Raw genomic sequence first — 16858 nt, 5'->3', positions numbered from 1 at the left:
TTCCACCGACCTGTCACTATCCACCTGTATCTTAATCCTTTCCACAACTTCCTCATCACCTCAGGAACCCTTGTCAAAAATCAGATGACAATGCTTCAGATGCATGTATATGAAAGGCTTATAAAGAGAAATAATAACTTCCTTATTCCTCATTTTAAAGTTTAATAGAATGAAAACAGCACAGTGAAGGAATTAAACACAGGATTAATGGTTCTAGTATTTTGTCTCTACCACAGAGACGTCATCTTGGATAATGTGCACAACACAAAAAATAAGTGGAAGATATTAGACTGTAAGCCTAAAGCTCTAAAAGGAAAACCTTATCTTGGCAATTTTCACACAACCATTTTTTTTTAAGATTTTGCTTATTTTTTAAATCTGTTGCTGATTGAAAAAAAATGACAGTCATGTTTATATAAACATGGTTATCATTTTTTTTGTCATGTATTTTCTACCCTGAAGCATAGTTTTTAAATTCTGTGCAACATGTCAGCTTTATTTATTTATTTTTTATTTATTTCATGTTTGGTCTGCTCTAGAGACCAAACATGGAACTTTCTCAAACCATTTCAGGCCTCCAATAAGTGGGGCAATGGTCTTACACGAGGTGATGAAATTCATCTCCCAATTAAAGACCATCACAAACATCCATGGTCACAGTAGGATTCAAACCTGTGACTTGTTGGTTGGAGAGCAGATACACTAACCACTTGGCCAACCAGGCTGGCAAGCTAGACCTAAGTGATCATAATTATGGCAAAAGATATATTTGTGTTCAAAATGATGTTAACTGATCTTCCAGTTTGACTATTATAGGAAAGGATACATATGCTCGAACTGAGAGAGTAGATCTATGGTCAGTCAGGTCTATCTGACCATAACTTGTACATCTTGTACAGAATCAAATGGATAAAATCTGCTATTCTTCATTGCTGCACATACAAACACAATAGATTTTTTTTTTTGAATCAGCAGCACATTTAACAAAAAAAAAAGAATAAATATGGTTGTGTGAAACTTCTCAAAATTTCAGAAACAGTAATTCTTAGATCATCTGTCCAACAGCCCAGATTATCTATTAATGCTTCGCAGAGGAGATACTCCCCCTCCTCTTGAACTTTCAGCTTATCTAATATCTTCCGTTAAGTTTGTTACTGGTGTGCATTATTATAATTTTCATGGCATCCCAGATGATGTCTCTTTGACAGAGACAAAATATTGGAACTGTTAAACCTGTTTAATTCTTTTATTGTGCTGTTTTCATTTCATTAAACCTTAACATGAGCTTCTGCTTGCTTAATGCATATTAGCTTATTCCCCCCCCCCCACCTTCCTACAATATAATGTTTTATTGTTCAAATAAGTACAAAACATGATTGCATATAAATAACAACCCACTATAGATTTAATACTTAAATAATATTTTTTATTTAACACATAATTTTTGCCCTATTTTAAGGGCGTCTTCAGTATGTGACTTTCAAATTAAATAAGTAGAAGAGAAAACTGGAAGCCTAAATAAATGTGAGCATCACATACATGTTATAGAATGGAATGGTCTAAATATACTAAGATCCTCACTGTACAAATTTAAACAAGACAAAGTATTAATTAAAAAAAAATCTTGCCTACAAGATGTGTGAGGTACTACTTCCCATAATAGGATACTTTCACTCTAGTCGCCAATGAAATTATGTCATCACCTCCTAAGAGGTGGTTCAGTTTGTTACCATTCCTTATTATTATTATTATTATTATTGTATGAACACCTCCATGGAGTCTGAAGACTCATCACCAGAAACTCCCAACTACCCACACAATCTCTCATACCTCTCCTTGAACCCAATAACAGATAAAGCACTCACAGCTGACTCTGGCAACGAGGGGAAAATATTCTGGGTGAGCTAGGTGTGCAGTACTCATCCAAGAATATTAACATCACCGATATTATATTTTTGTATTTGTTCCTATTAAAGACTCCCCTAATTATTTCCTAGCTTCGCATGATTCCTAAAATTCAACACAATATACTAATGCTTCATGATGAAGAGCACTTTTCAACACGTAAACATTGCATCACGTTCACGTTAATAGCCTTGGTGTGTGTTCAAAATACATACACCTTGGAGCCCTTTGAAAAGATGTACAGATGATGCAGCGGGTCACATTCTTAGCGTTCTAGTAGTTTTAAACCACATAGAAGGTGAAGCAGGGTGAGCTTAGAGACAATAGCACCTAGAGACTGTGATTGGTTATTTTGTCAACCAGTTCAATTGAATGTTGTCATGAGTTGCTGTTTTTGTTTTTGAGTTTCATCTGTTTTGCATGCATGAAGTGTGAACTGATGTGGTAGGCAAGTTTTTATATATAATATAGACACATTTTCAATATATAATTTTCCATAAATTTATAACTTTTTTGCTCATATTTATAATGGGAAACAGTGTTGACAATCTACTGAATGTCTCGTTTTCTGGCAAAAATTTTGTGGATTGTATGACTGTACTCGAAGGAGGTAAGTCTTGTCCTCTTCTTCCACATTTGCAGAGCATGCACAAAGATGCAAAAACTGAGTATATGAGACACTTCTCCATGTCACAACACAGCACAGTAGAATGGTTAACTGGATGTGAAGTGCAGTCAAGACTTTTTTGTTGGCCTTGTTTATTATTCTCCAGAGAGAAAGGCATTTAGAATAATGGATATTCTGGTCTGAACGATTTAACAGCAGCAGTGCAAAAACATGAGTGCCCCCAATCACACGTTGAATCATTTTTAAATCTCAAGATGTTTGGAAAACAAAGAATTGATGCTCTCATTGACAAAAAAAAGAAAATTTTCTTTACCTGTTCATTATGAAGTTACCCATCATAATGAACAGGTAAAGAAAAATAGATGCATTTTAAAAAAGATTAATTGATGCTGTATGCTATTTGGCTAAGCAGGGGCTTCCTTTGAGAGATCATGAGTCTGAAGATTCAGCTAATTGAGAAAATTATATAGAATTTTTACATGTGCTTTATGTGTATGATCATTCAAAGGAAGCCCCTGCTTAGCTTGTACTGTATTTCAAGGAACTTCTTCCACAGTACAAAATGATATTATTAGCGCTATATCTGATGTAGTTAAAGATGCTATAAAAAAAGAAATTGTTACTGCTACATTTGCGACCATTATTCTGAATGAAGCATCTGATGTCATGTCAAAATTGCATCTATCAACTGTTTTCCGTTTTGTCCATAATGGGCAAATACACGAAATATTCATCAGATTTACAGGCGTAAGTAATAATAGAACGACTAGTGGTCTTTTTAAACATGTAAATAAAGTTGAGAAATTTAATATTAAGGACAAGTTAGTTGGCCAAACTTATGATGGTGCCTGTGTAATGAGTGGGCATATTAATGGGTTACAGAGAAAAGTTATTTAATATTTAAGTTATAGCAATATTTAAGCATTGCTATGCCTTCGTTTTGAATTTAGTTTTGAAAAAAAGCCTCTAGAATATCAAAGAATGTAGATTATTTTTCGAAACTATCAGTGCATTGGCGACATATTTTTCTAAATTATCAAAAAGAATAAATGCTTTGCAAGATTTTGTTGCTAAAAATTTACCCTCCTTCGCACCAACCAGATGGAACTTTACTTCCATTTAATAAGCACAGTGAAATGTCAGAGAAATCAACTCATTGAATTTTTTTTAACACATAGTGAAGAATTCTGGGGAATGGAACATGGATGCTGTAATCGAAGCTTGTGGTTATTTGAATTTCTTGCAAGATTTTCAAACAATTTTGTTGCTAGAATTTTTTTCTGTTCTATTTGGCTATACTGATATTTTGAATAATATGCTGCAAACTTCATCCTGTGTTGTATTGTACTGTTGTAAAAAAGTGCGTGACACTATGAAGCAGCTTAGGAATGACAGAGAACATGGATTTGATGATATTTGGGTTTCTGTATCAAAGGAGAAGCATACAGTTGATGAGTCAAGACCTACGAGATGAAAAGGACTGGAAGAGACGGAGAAGACCATCCATCTTCGATTATACCAGGGAATAGCTAACTGCATGTGCCTGGAGATGGAAGAAAGATACTCTTCACTTTCTAAACTTGGATTTTTTTCAACTTCTTTATAGTGAAATATATGGCATGCGAAGCCTGTGGGAGCAGAGTGTTTTCCGTTAAGTATGTTGTTCGAGTTGTCGCTTACACTAATTGTTCCTAAATATAGTACACAAATGTCTGTTTACTGTATTTAGTAATAAACAAAGCTAATTGCTTTTCTTGCCTGTGCAGTATAGCATCTGTTGAGGCCGGAAAGTTTTTTAACGGTATAGGGACATATTTATTCTAGTCTTTGGAAACAACAGAAGTAATAAAAATTTATCTATTACTGAAGAAAAAAAAAAAAAAAACGAATACTTCTGTGTATTATAAAAAGTTGTTGATTAACAACAAACAAAAACCAGCATATGTCAGATATCTATTATTCATAAGACAAAAGAACTTTTGTCTTATCAATAATAGATATCTGACTCTCTTCTGAAAAAAAAAACCACGAATGAATCTAGGATTCCTGAAGGTGTGGACAATTCCAATGATGATCGAATATTATGTATCCTATTATTGCATTAAAAATGTATACTGAATCTCTGTAAACAAAAGAAAATTCTTAGAAAATGAAGCCAAATACACATATTGTTGGCAAATAAGTTCGTTCGGTTTTTCAGAGTGGAATGAAACATTTTATTTAATATATATAATACATACTAGTCAGTTATATATTGACCCTCTTTGTCAATAACCTCTTGCCATATGTCCACCAACTTCATTATGCAATGTTCATAAAACTCCTGAGGTTTACTGGCAAAAAACTGATCCAGGTGTCTTTTGACAGCCTCCTCATTAGCGAAGGTTTTCCCGTTCAGAGAATTCTGCAACAATCAGAATAAGTGGTAATCGGAAGGTGCCAGGTCCGGTGAATACGGAGGATGCGGCAAAACATCCCAGTCAAGACGTAACAATTTACTACGGGTTGTTAACGATGTGTGGGGTCTGCCGTTGTTGTGGTGAAAGACAACTCCAATTTGCCAATGCAGGATGTTTTGTGCTAATTGCATGGGCCAGTTGTGTTAACTATGAGCATTAGACAATTGAATCAATCGTTCTGCCTGACAGTAACACCTTTATAATCCCACCACACAGAGAGCATGATCTACTTTGTGTGCAATCCCGCTTTCGAGGTTGTTTGTGGCGGTTCACTCTTGTGCCCCCATGATCTTTTATGTACCACGTTATCATACACGACCCACTTTTCATCTCTCGTAATCATCCACTTCAAAGATGGGTAATTTTCTTGGCAACGTCGCAGCGAATTACAGATGGATATGCGAGCAGTCATATTGGCCTCAGTCAATTCATGTGGCAGCCACACATTGAGTTTTGAAACATATCCCAGCTTGTGCAAATGGTTTTCAACACTTGTATGAGATATATTGAGTATTGTAGCAATCTCTCACACTGTTTTTGATGGATTTTTGTCAACAATATCCTTCACAACACTCGAATCAACCTTGGTCGGGCGACCGGTGCGAGGCGCATCACTGACGTCAAAATCTCCAGAACGGAATTTGGCAAACCACTTTTGGCATACACGTTCTGTTAAGGCACCATCCCCATATATGCTGCATATTTTTTTATGGGCCTCCGCAGCTCGTTTGTCTTTTTTGAAATAAAAAAGCAAAATATGCTGGTAATGTACGTTATTTCCTTCCATTTTTAAAAATATGTTACACGCACGCAACTGAAGTAGGCCGAACAAAAATTCACTGAAAGGTTATGTGAAATGTCGCCTTTCAACTGTGCAATAGCGTTGCGTGATAGTACAACAATAGTGACAGGTGAAGCGGCGTAAACTTGTAGTAACGCATAAACCAAACAAACTTATTTGCCAACCTAATAATATGCACAAAAAATTTTACAAGATGATTTGTTGCTCCATTACACTACATGTATTTCTGTCACACCTAAATAAATCACCTGATCAACATTATTAGTTCATTGGATTATCCTCTACCTATAGTTTATAACTGAACTACTTAATGTATACAGCTGTTTATTAATGCTTAATTATTTATACTTTTATACAAGCAAATCTCTTCTTCTCCTTGTCCTTTTTTTTTAATTATGCCATCATAAATTCACTTATTCGTGTCTAGACTTTATAGGATCATATGCTATTCGCTCTACCCAGCAGCTTATAGGACACACATATCACAAATGTTAATTATTAATAATTCGTTTGCCATTAATGAAAGGATTTCTACTCATATGTGGGAATCATGTAGAAAACAAATCTTGAAACACATCCAAACTCAATATCACCAGGGTCCAAGGTTGGTACTATCAACATAAGAATCCTAAATGGCAAAGAACTGGAGCTAGCTGAGGAATTGGATAAGTACCAGATCAACATAATAGGAGTGACTGAAACAAAAAAGACAAAAGCTGGTGAGATCTTTCTGAGCAATAAATACAAAATGTTATAATAAGGCATAAATACGAGGCTAATCTTCTTGAATGGCAGGCAATATCAAGTAGAGTGATGTGGGCAAATATGAGAATTTGGAGAAAAGAGCAAAGCTAATAATAATTGCAAATATCTTTGAATTTCTGCTCAGGACATGGACTGGTTATTACTAACACAATATTCCATCAAAAAATGTGCACAAATTCACATGAAGAGAATCAAGGAATTAGAAAAATCTCACTGACTATGTTATTGTTGATAGTGATGTTTTTTCACTGATGCAGAGAATTTGAAATTGGAAGTGATTACAATTTAGTTTTGATAAAATTGATAGGATAAAATTGAATTTCATATTGAAAAAAAGAACATGTATGAAAGTTTTAAAGCAAATAAAAGTTGAGCAGCTCTCAGATGTGAATTGTAGACTAAATTATACAAACATTATTCAAGAATAAATGAAAGGATTTGAGAAAAGGAACCAAACCTTGGAGATTCAGTGGCAAGTCCTGAAGAAAACATTGATTGATTCAGCCAGAGAGCCATGTGGCGAGGTTGTCTGGAAGGATAGAAAAATCAGAACTCCATGTATTTCCCTACTGAGTGTTCTTGTAAGATTTATTCATGTATACTTGAAAATTTAAAGAGGCTGTGAAGGAAAAGAAGAAAGTATATCAAAAGTTCTTGCAAATAAGTCAGCTTGTGCCCTTAGAGAATACAGAGAATGTAAGAAAGATAAACAAAAGTCATGGGAAGACTTTGGTAAGAACATAGGAAATAAATATCATACTCAAATTACCTATCAATTCTGTGGCCATCACTTAGATTGCTCCTGTTTGCGAATTCGATAAACAAAAAAAATGCCCCTGGATTGAGCCAATTCCTTTATTTGAAAATCTGGAGCTGTCTCCTCGTTGGGTCCTGGAAAATTTCTTTGTTTAATGCTGCACCATCCACAACCCTTAGATTCGAAAAAGCTTCTTAATCAAGTAGTGAACTCTCAGAGTGACGCACGGTTATACAATCTATATAATAACAGTTACCAAGTTAACAAAATGCCTTATTTCAAATTCTCATTTGCAGTCGTGGTCTTCTCCAATTAGCTAGTTCCGTTCAGGTTCTACTTGATGAGTGGTACATTGGATTCGTTCATCAGGCAATTTGTTAGATGAAAGAAAAAGGGTTTCTTCATCAAACTATCACAATACAAATTTACAAGACTTGTCATATAACTAAAGTAAATCTTTCTTCTAAGTTAACAGACTTAACTATACATAACTTCTGTATTCCTAGTTGAATTCTACCATGAGACAATATTAATAATGAATCAATTCACTGATTTCTGACAATCTGGTCTACAATTTCTCTCAATGCTTAACTTATCAAACTTCAAGCATTACTAAACTATAACATACTACATACAAATTAACACCACACTATATCAGAATTCGTTCTCAGAGATAAAACATTCTGGTATCAGGCTAAGCTCTAAAGTCCTGTTTCATATCTTATACAAGTCCCACTAATGAATAATTTTGCACATTATTACACACAAAGGAAACTAAAAGATTCATACGTTACTGGGACCTTCAGACTTTATTGGGTCTATCTCTCAATCCTTACAATTCCTTCCACAGATCATTCCTTCTTCTTCTTCAGTTGTTTTTTCAATGGGCCAGCCTTGAACTCACAATCATGAATTATCCTCTCCGATGTAGACGAGAACAGCTCTGCTTAAGTTGGTCCACATGGTCTAGAATGACAATCAGCTCTTGTTGATTCTCCCGCTTTACTGATGAAATGCCCGCACTTGGCTCGCTACTTGAGCGCATAACTGCATCTAGACATCGTTCTATTGACTGCTCTCACATATTCATCTCAGGGAATTACTTGTGCTTGGCCCCTCGAGTAGAGAGAGAGAGAGAGACAAGCTAGCAGCGTCAAGCTTTTTATATCATACTTTGAGAGGCGCTCCTACAGCGTCATACCTTTTCACTCATCACTACTCCTTTGTACGCGGTTCCAGGGGGACCCCCCCCCCCCCGGAACCAGATTATCTTCATATTTAGTATTGAATGCTATAGCTGCTCCTTCCTTTCCTTGATCATTATGGCCTGAATATAGCATTTTATATTATTTAGCAAAATCTCACTTCTTTTAGTCTTTATCTCATCCACACAAATTAATTCTTAATTAATTTAATTTAAAAAAATTTTCTTTTCCAGTTCTTTCGGTTCCACTTTTTTTTCATTGATATTTCTGTTAATGATGCCTTTGTATTCATCTTCATTTCCTCTGACACTTCTGAGTTTTTTTGAGTTTGTTCCAGTAGCTGACTTTTAAGTTTATGCCCTAGTTCAACCCTAATGAAAACAGTGGGACCATTGTTTAACTGTTTCCCCAGTTTGTCATGTGCCATTATTTTCTTTTGGTTTAAGCTATTATACTTCACAGTATGGTTAGCTAAATCTTGAATTTCCATCCCATCCTTGTTTGTTCAATATCCAGCAGTTACATACTAATGGGTGCATCGTATGAAAGTGAGAATTGGTCATTATGCCAGAAATCACCTATAATGACACCGCTCCTTGTATCCATGATGTTTTAACTATCTTTTTATGCATTTTTAGAAATTATGGAGACAACTACCGTGTTTGAATAAAAACTTTAGTTTAATATTACTAAAATTTACAATTCAACGTTTAGACCTTTATGTCAAGGTCATCTTCTGGAGCCTACAAATATACACAAGAAACAAGCTATACTACAATCAGACTGGTTCGTTAAAGACACTGACCAACTGCTACCACAATTGTTGGCCTGACCTCTGGTGAAAAAAAAAAAAAAAATTATACATCAATGCTAGAGTCCTATTATTTGTGTTGTCTACTATATACATATATTAACATCATTCCAGCCAGTTGGAGTGGAATGGTTTCTAATACTAGCGGATTGGCTAGAGTCCTGACTTATGTTGAATCTTTCACATTAGGTTGGCTGAATGTGTGCCATCCAGATCCTTAGAATTTTCATACCATCTTTATTGTTGATATTTGGGTGGTTTATCAGGATTTCGCAGGATTCTTTAAATTTTCTTTCGTACCATGTTTTTGTGCGGTGTAAGGAGCAGGTGCTTTTCCAGTTGATTTTGTGTAAGGTGTTAAGTGCGTGGTCTGAGAGGCCTGCTTCACCATAATGGTTATATTTAATGTGTCTAATGTGTTCTTTCTTGCGTATAGGGATTGTCCGTCCTGTTTCACCTATGTATGGTAAGTTACAGGTGCAGCGGATGCAATAGACACTACGATGTGCTAATGGGAGGAGAGGATCCTTAGAGGAGCTGAATATGGTTTTAAGTTTAGTGGGTGGTTTAAAGGTGGCATTGAGGTTATAATGTTGTAGGATTCTGTTGATTTTTTCTGATAACCCTTTAATGTATGGGATGGCTATGGTTTTACTGTAATCTAGATTCGTTTTTGTTATGGTTTTATAGGGTATTTTATTGACAGTATTTTTGTTATAGCCATTATTTATGAATGTGTCACTAATGATTTTTAGTTCTTGTTTCAGGGCTTGCTGGTTAGAGCAAATAGTTGTGGCTCTGTTTTTAAGGGTGTTAATGACTCCATGTTTTTGTGCTGGGTGGTGGTATGAATTCGCATGTATGTATTGGCCCGTGTGTGTCGGTTTTCGGTAGACCGTGAAGGATAGACTGCCTGAAGGAAGACGTGTAACTAGTGCTAGGAACGGGAGTGAATTTTGGTTTTCGATTTCGATGGTAAATTGTATGCGTTCGTGTTGTTTGTTTAGGTGGCTGAGGAATGTGTTTAGCGTTTGTCGCTCGTGCGGCCAGATCGCGAACACGTCGTCAACGTATCTGAGCCAGATTGTCGGTCGAAGCGTGGCGGAATCAAGAGCCCTTTGCTCAAAGGTTTCCATGTAGAAGTTCGCGATTGGGGGGGATAATGGTGAGCCCATAGCCTTACCTTCCTTTTGTAGGTAGAATTTGTTTTGCCACACGAAGTAACCGGACTTTAGTACGTGGGCAAAGAGGGCCGTAATGTCGGGCGGAAATTTGTTCTGTAGTAGGAGAATTGTGTCGTTGATGGAGACATTAGTGAAAAGGGCAGAAACGTCAAAACTGACTAATAAGTCGTCTTTGTCGAGTGTTATGTTTTTGATTTTGTTTATAAAGTGTTGTGTGTTTTTTATGTAGGAGGGGGAATGACCTACCAACTCCTTGAGTGTTGCCGCTAATTTCTTGGATAGGTGGTAATTGGGACTGTCTATTCCTTCCACTATTGGTCGAAGGGGCACATTTTGTTTGTGTATTTTCGGAACCCCATATATTCTGGGGGAGCGGGCGTAGTGGGGTTTGAGTTTTTTAACTGTGTCTGGTGGCCAAGAAGTGACGGACTTTAGTAGTTTTTCTGTTTTGTCCTTTATCCTTTTTTGTTTGGTTATAATTTACCATTTTATATGTGTTGTTATCGGCTACTAGTTGGTTCATTTGCAGTATGTATGTTGACCTGTCAAGGACAACAGTGGCATTGCCTTTATCCGCTTTCGTTATTATTATGTTTTTTTTTGGCTTTTAATGATTTAATTGCTGCTAATTCTGTTTTAGTCAGGTTGTTCTGTTTGGTTTTCTTGGTATTTAGGACATTACTGGTTTCTAGTCGTATTTTATCTGCTATGTTGTTAGGTAGGGATCTGATGCCTCTTTCAATGTGGTAGATAAAATCCAATTTGTTTACCTCTTTAGGTTCTGTTGCGTAGTTCAGTCCTTTATTCAGTAGCGTGAGTTCGCCGTTGTTCATGGTGTGGCTTGATAGGTTAATCACATGGTTCTTGCTTGTCGGTGGTTGGTCGCTCCTTGTCTCCCTTGCTTGTTGTTCATTGTTGTTTCTCGGGGAGGAAGTCCTCTGATTGGGTGGATTCCTGTGATTGGCCGCCATATTTTGCCGTTGTTTCAACCTGTGGAATTTTTTCCTGAGTTTTTCTTTATTCTTTTCCAGGGTATGCTTGGCCAAATTGTCAGTAATTCTTTCAAGTGTTTGTAGAATGTCTGGATTAACATAGTTCGATAGTTCTGATTGTAATTTAGAAACCAGATTTTGTGTTGTAGCTAGGTTTTGGCGGGCTGTTTGGATCTGTTCTCTAAGCATTGCTTTTTCTGTGCGGTCATAGATACGGAGTGCCTTAGCGGACGTAAATTTCTTTTTTAGCCTGATGCAGATCGGAATGAGGTTATTGTCTCTGCATCTTTTTAAAAAGGCCAGCCGATTGATCAGGAGAGAAATACGAATCTTTAGCTTGCCATAGCGATTGCAGGAATGCTTGTGGGATCATTTCCATGGATGATCTGAATCCTTTCTTTTAGGCTTGCATGGTGATCCGAATGCATTTTTGGAAATTATGGAGACAACTACGGTGTTTGAATAAAAACTTTAGTTTAATATTACTAAAATTTACAATTCGACGTTTTGACCTTTATGTCAAGGTCATCTTCTGGAGCGTACAAATATACACAAGAAACAAGCTATACTACAATCAGACTGGTTCGTTAAAGACACTGACTGACCGCTACCACAATTGTTGGCCTGACCTCTGGTGAAAAAAAAAAAAAAAAAAAAAAATTATACATCAATGCTAGAGTCCTATTATTTGCGTTGTTGTCTACTATATACATATATTAATAAAGAAATCTTAGAAATCTTAATTCTTGATACTCCTGGCATTAGTACACTTGCATGGTGGTTGTCTATCAGAAATTCAGATGTGTTAAAACCTGGCCAGTTAAAATAAGCAACATGAGTTGATTCCCTGACCAGTTAAAATAAGCAACATGAGTTGATTCCCTGACCAGTTAAAATAAGCAACATGAGTTGATTCCTTGACCAAATTTCCTATTCCAATGCTGCAGTCATCATTTGTTTTGTCTGACGAACTAGTTTTTCCATTCTTGGAATCATCCCTATCAAGCTGTCATGCTCATATAATACGATCCTGTTGTGATTGTATTATGTTAGACTGTCATGATATCTGATACGTCCCTTCAGGATATATATTAGAAAATGATAATTATGATTGCTTAAAACTGTCACATTGCTGGTTGTTCATTGTTTTGAATTCTCATCATTAGTTTTATATGTGAATAATACTGATATAAATGCTGCTGTTTACTTTTCTTATAATATTCTACTGATTCTCATGGTTGCCGCCCACAGAATTTTGATATAATATTGATATGTGAAATTCACTTAAAAGATCAGTCATTATTGATTTTGCAACCATATTTATGCTTCGTATGTTCTGTTATTCATCCATTTCACAGTAGATATTTTTACTGCCATTTGTTTGACATTGCACCTTGATAATGTCTTCAAAACAGCACCCAAATATATTTGTCAGAAAAAAGAATTCATCTATTAAAGTCATTTCCATCTTGATTCTGTCATTATATTTATCATTATGAATTTACTTTAAATTAGGTTTGAATTTACTTCAAAAATTATTTAGCTGTTAGTTAATAATCTCATTAACTATTCTGTTATTTATTTTTAACGTTTAACGTGCAGAATATATTTTTGTAGCCAAAGCCTCTTATACTGCGAGATTTGTTTGTGGCTCCAACATTTGAGGAGCTTGATGCTGTGGCATTGGATTCTAAAGGTGATCCACAGCTTCTTAGTGAAAAACAACTTCAGTGTATCAGGGAGAGTGGGTGAGTTTTTATTATTTGTGCTTATGCTTGTTTGCTATATATATTTTTTTTTTAACTTTAATGATACCTCTGACATTAGGTATCCTCTAGTAAAACCATATTGAATTAGTTTAATATGATTTAAATCAGTATATAAATATTTTTAAATGAATAATTAATCGCCCTACCTGGCTGAGGTGGAAGAAATAGTGAGACCAAAAGGTGTTACAGAATCGTATCCAGATTTAGCTGGACATCTATAGACGTCATGGCCGCTTGGAATTCCGTCATCAGTATGGACATAATCAGCTAACAGGTCCAGGTTTTTTTAATGATACCTGTGACTCTGACATTAGAAATTCCTAGTAAAACCATATTGAATTAGTTTAATATAAATTAAATCAGTATATAGATATTTTGAAATGAATAATTAATTCTATCATCAGTATGGACATAATCATCTAACAGGTCGAGGGCAAGCATTATCTTCCAGAAATGATGTTGATATCGCAATAGAAAAATACAAAACTTAGAATATTTTCAATGGAAATCTATTTAAAAAGAATATAATTCATTTCAAAAATATAAACTTCCAAAGTTTTAAAATATCACTCTCATCATTATTCAGTTTGGATAATGCATAAGGATTTCTGACCTTTCTTTTGAATATGTCTAAAAGTGCTTCTCGTGGTTAACCTAAAAGAAGCATTTTTAAAAAAGGCCACACAGTACATGTTTATTAACTAGATCTCATCCCAGATTAATAATGTTTAATTCACTGAATGCACCCTTATTATTCCATGATCAGTGTCCTCTTGCTTAGTGAATGGTCTGTCTGACCAAAATATGAAAAATTATAGATATTATTTCTGGAAAATTTTCCATGTTACTCCTGTAATTTAATATTAATTTTTTATGGCTTTTTTGCTTATTTTTCTTTAGGAGTACCCCTTTTTTTTTATGATGTTATTGGCTTTTTACTCAATTTTTAGGGCATTACTGATGTTTTAAAGACATAGATACATAAAGAATATAAGGAAGGAATAATTTTGGACATAATTTTGTAGGATGTTCCTGGTTGTCTTCTTTTTGAGTACCATCCAGCATATGGCAATACACTTTTATGCGAGGGATCCAGAAAGTAAGTTCCGATGGGCTGTCAGAGAAACAAAAATATACTTGCAAAAAAAACTTTATTGGAAATTTAAGTAGACATCTTTCACTACTTTTCTACATAATTTCCGCCATTGTTCAGACATTTATCATAACGGGGCACCAAGAGTTTTATACCTTCTTCGTAGAAGGTTGCTGCCTGTGACGTAAACCCTGTATTGACTGCTTCTTGCCCTCGTCATCGTTTTGAAACCGCCAGCCACCAAGAAAAGATTTCAAATGTTTGAACAGGTGAAAGTTGCTTGGCGCAAAGTCAGGACTATATGTGGGATTGATGGAATTGTTCCCAGCCAAAGATGGTGAGAAATTGTTGTGTTACATCGGCTGTGTGTGGGCGGGCGTTATCATGAATCAAAACAACACCCCTGGTAAGCATCCATGTCGTTTATTCTGGATTGCATGACACAGTTTCTTAAGGGTTTGGCAGTACATACTTGCATTGATTGCGGAGCCTTGACCCAAGAAGTCTACCAGCAAAATTCCTTGTCTGTCCCAAAACACAGTGCACATGATGTTCTGAGTGCAAACCGTTGTCTTCAATTTTGTCTTGACTGGTGATGAGGTGTGCCTCCACTGCATGGACTGTTGTTTGGATTCATGGGTTGCGTGTGACACTCAAGTCTCGTCCCCAGTGACAAGTCTGCTCAGGAAAGCATCCTCATGGTAGAATGTCAAGCATTCCAATGCACTGCCCAGTCGATTCACTCTGTTGTTCTGTAAGCAACTTTGGCACCCAACGTGCACACAATTTCCAATAATTAAGTTTCCCCAACACAATTTCATGAAGACATGAATGTGAAACTTCTGGAAATTGCGGTGAGTGACGTCATAGTGAATCTCCTATTCTGTTGAATCTTCACTTCAACTGAACGCAGCAAATCATCAGTCACTAAAGATGGTCGCTTGCTCCGTTCATCATCGTGCACACCTATCCTTCCTTACCCATCTTCGTACCATTGAATTACTCATTGCATGTTCTCCATTAACCTCAATAATTTTCCAATGAATTTCAGCTGCTTTAATGTTCCTCGCATTCAAGAAACAGATAACTGACTTAATTTCACATGCGGCAGGCGAGTTGATTTTCTTAGACATTATAAACACACACCAAGAAGTATACGTGCTGCGAGAATGTCTGAAAATGGCACCAATGCCTTGCTAAGGAATCAACAAACTCAGCACGCATCTGCACCATTGCAACGCAGCGCTGCAATGAAAATATTTAAAAATGGAACTTACTTTCTTACCCTCATACACGTGTATACTCCAGATGATGATCTTAATATGAAGGTCAAAACATCATTCGGGAAATTAAAATAATTATTTCTAATCAGTTTGTAGAGTCCATAATTTGTCTAAAATGAATGCTGATCTCCGTGTAACTCTAAAGGAAAGGATATAGGCCAAGTGGCCAGGCGCAGTCCATCTTCTCGGTTGTTCCCTATTCCTTGTTCCTTCAGAGTTATATGTTAAGATCTTTTTTGGTAAACTTTCTCTCTGCATTCTTGCTGTGTGGTCTAGCCAGTTTCCCTATTTAATCATTGAGTCTGTTATTGGATTGATTTTAAGATTTTTAATTATTTCACCATTTCATTTTTATCTAATAGGGTAATTTTTTCTGTTTTCCTAAGGAATTTCATTTCTGATGCCTGAATTCTCTGTATATCCCTTTCTCTGAAGGTTCAGATCTCACTTCCATATAATAGTGTAGGTTTGGCTAGATTTAAAGGTTCTTTTAATTACTCCAGTGATTTTTATAAAGTTTGTCATCTTAAAATCAGTATCTGTTTCATTTATATAAGATAGTTTACAGCCTAGGTATTTGAAATTATTAACTTGCTCAATTATTTTATTATTTATTACTATTTTACTTCTGGCAGGGTTATTTCCATAAAATGCCATGACTTTAGTTTTCTCCATTGAATTTCTGGGCCATATTGTGATATAATATCATTTAAATTATAAATTGATTTCTGCAGTTTGTCTTCAGTCTTTCCAAAGATGATCTGATCATCACCAAAGAGTAATATGTCTATAAATTATATATTTAGTTTAATCCTTGATCCAAGTGTAAGCAAACTAAGTTTGCAACTGAAGTATCTTCATGACTGGGCAGCTCGTGGTAAAGGTGGAAGGAGCTTCACATCACTTGCCTTAGTATCCCATAATGCAAAGCACATCTCCTTCAGGACATGTATAATGCTATGCATTATGGGAAGGATAACTATCCAGACCTGTTTAGACCTTTATTGAGGCCTCTTCAGTGGTAGCCAGATCCAGAAGTGATACCAAGGTTGAAGCAATGTAGAAGTCATATTTATCTATACGAGTTGCTAGAAGGTGTCACACCTTATTATTAAATTACTCTGGATTAGAGAAAGATGTTGGAAGTTTTTCCACTTGGTTAGACTATACATTATATATTTAGTATAATCCTTTATCCAAGTGTA

General features: G+C 35.7%; 1 protein-coding gene across 1 annotated transcript in view; it reads left to right on the top strand.

The window, feature by feature from the left end:
• The window catches only part of LOC150097249 (uncharacterized), a 550351-nt gene that overhangs the window by 63762 nt on the left and 469731 nt on the right, over positions 1 to 16858 (top strand). Inside the window, exon 5 of the mRNA XM_090407628.1 lies at positions 13126 to 13256. Within this exon, the coding sequence (XP_090263754.1) occupies positions 13126 to 13256 (131 nt within the window). The remainder of the gene's footprint in view (positions 1 to 13125; positions 13257 to 16858) is intronic.

Source organism: Typopeltis vanoorti, chromosome 17 (assembly GCF_054136105.1).
Source record: "Typopeltis vanoorti isolate ZY-2024b chromosome 17, IOZ_Tvanoo_1.0, whole genome shotgun sequence".
Lineage (NCBI taxonomy): Eukaryota > Metazoa > Arthropoda > Arachnida > Uropygi > Thelyphonidae > Typopeltis > Typopeltis vanoorti.
This window is presented reverse-complemented; position numbering and strand designations above follow the sequence as displayed.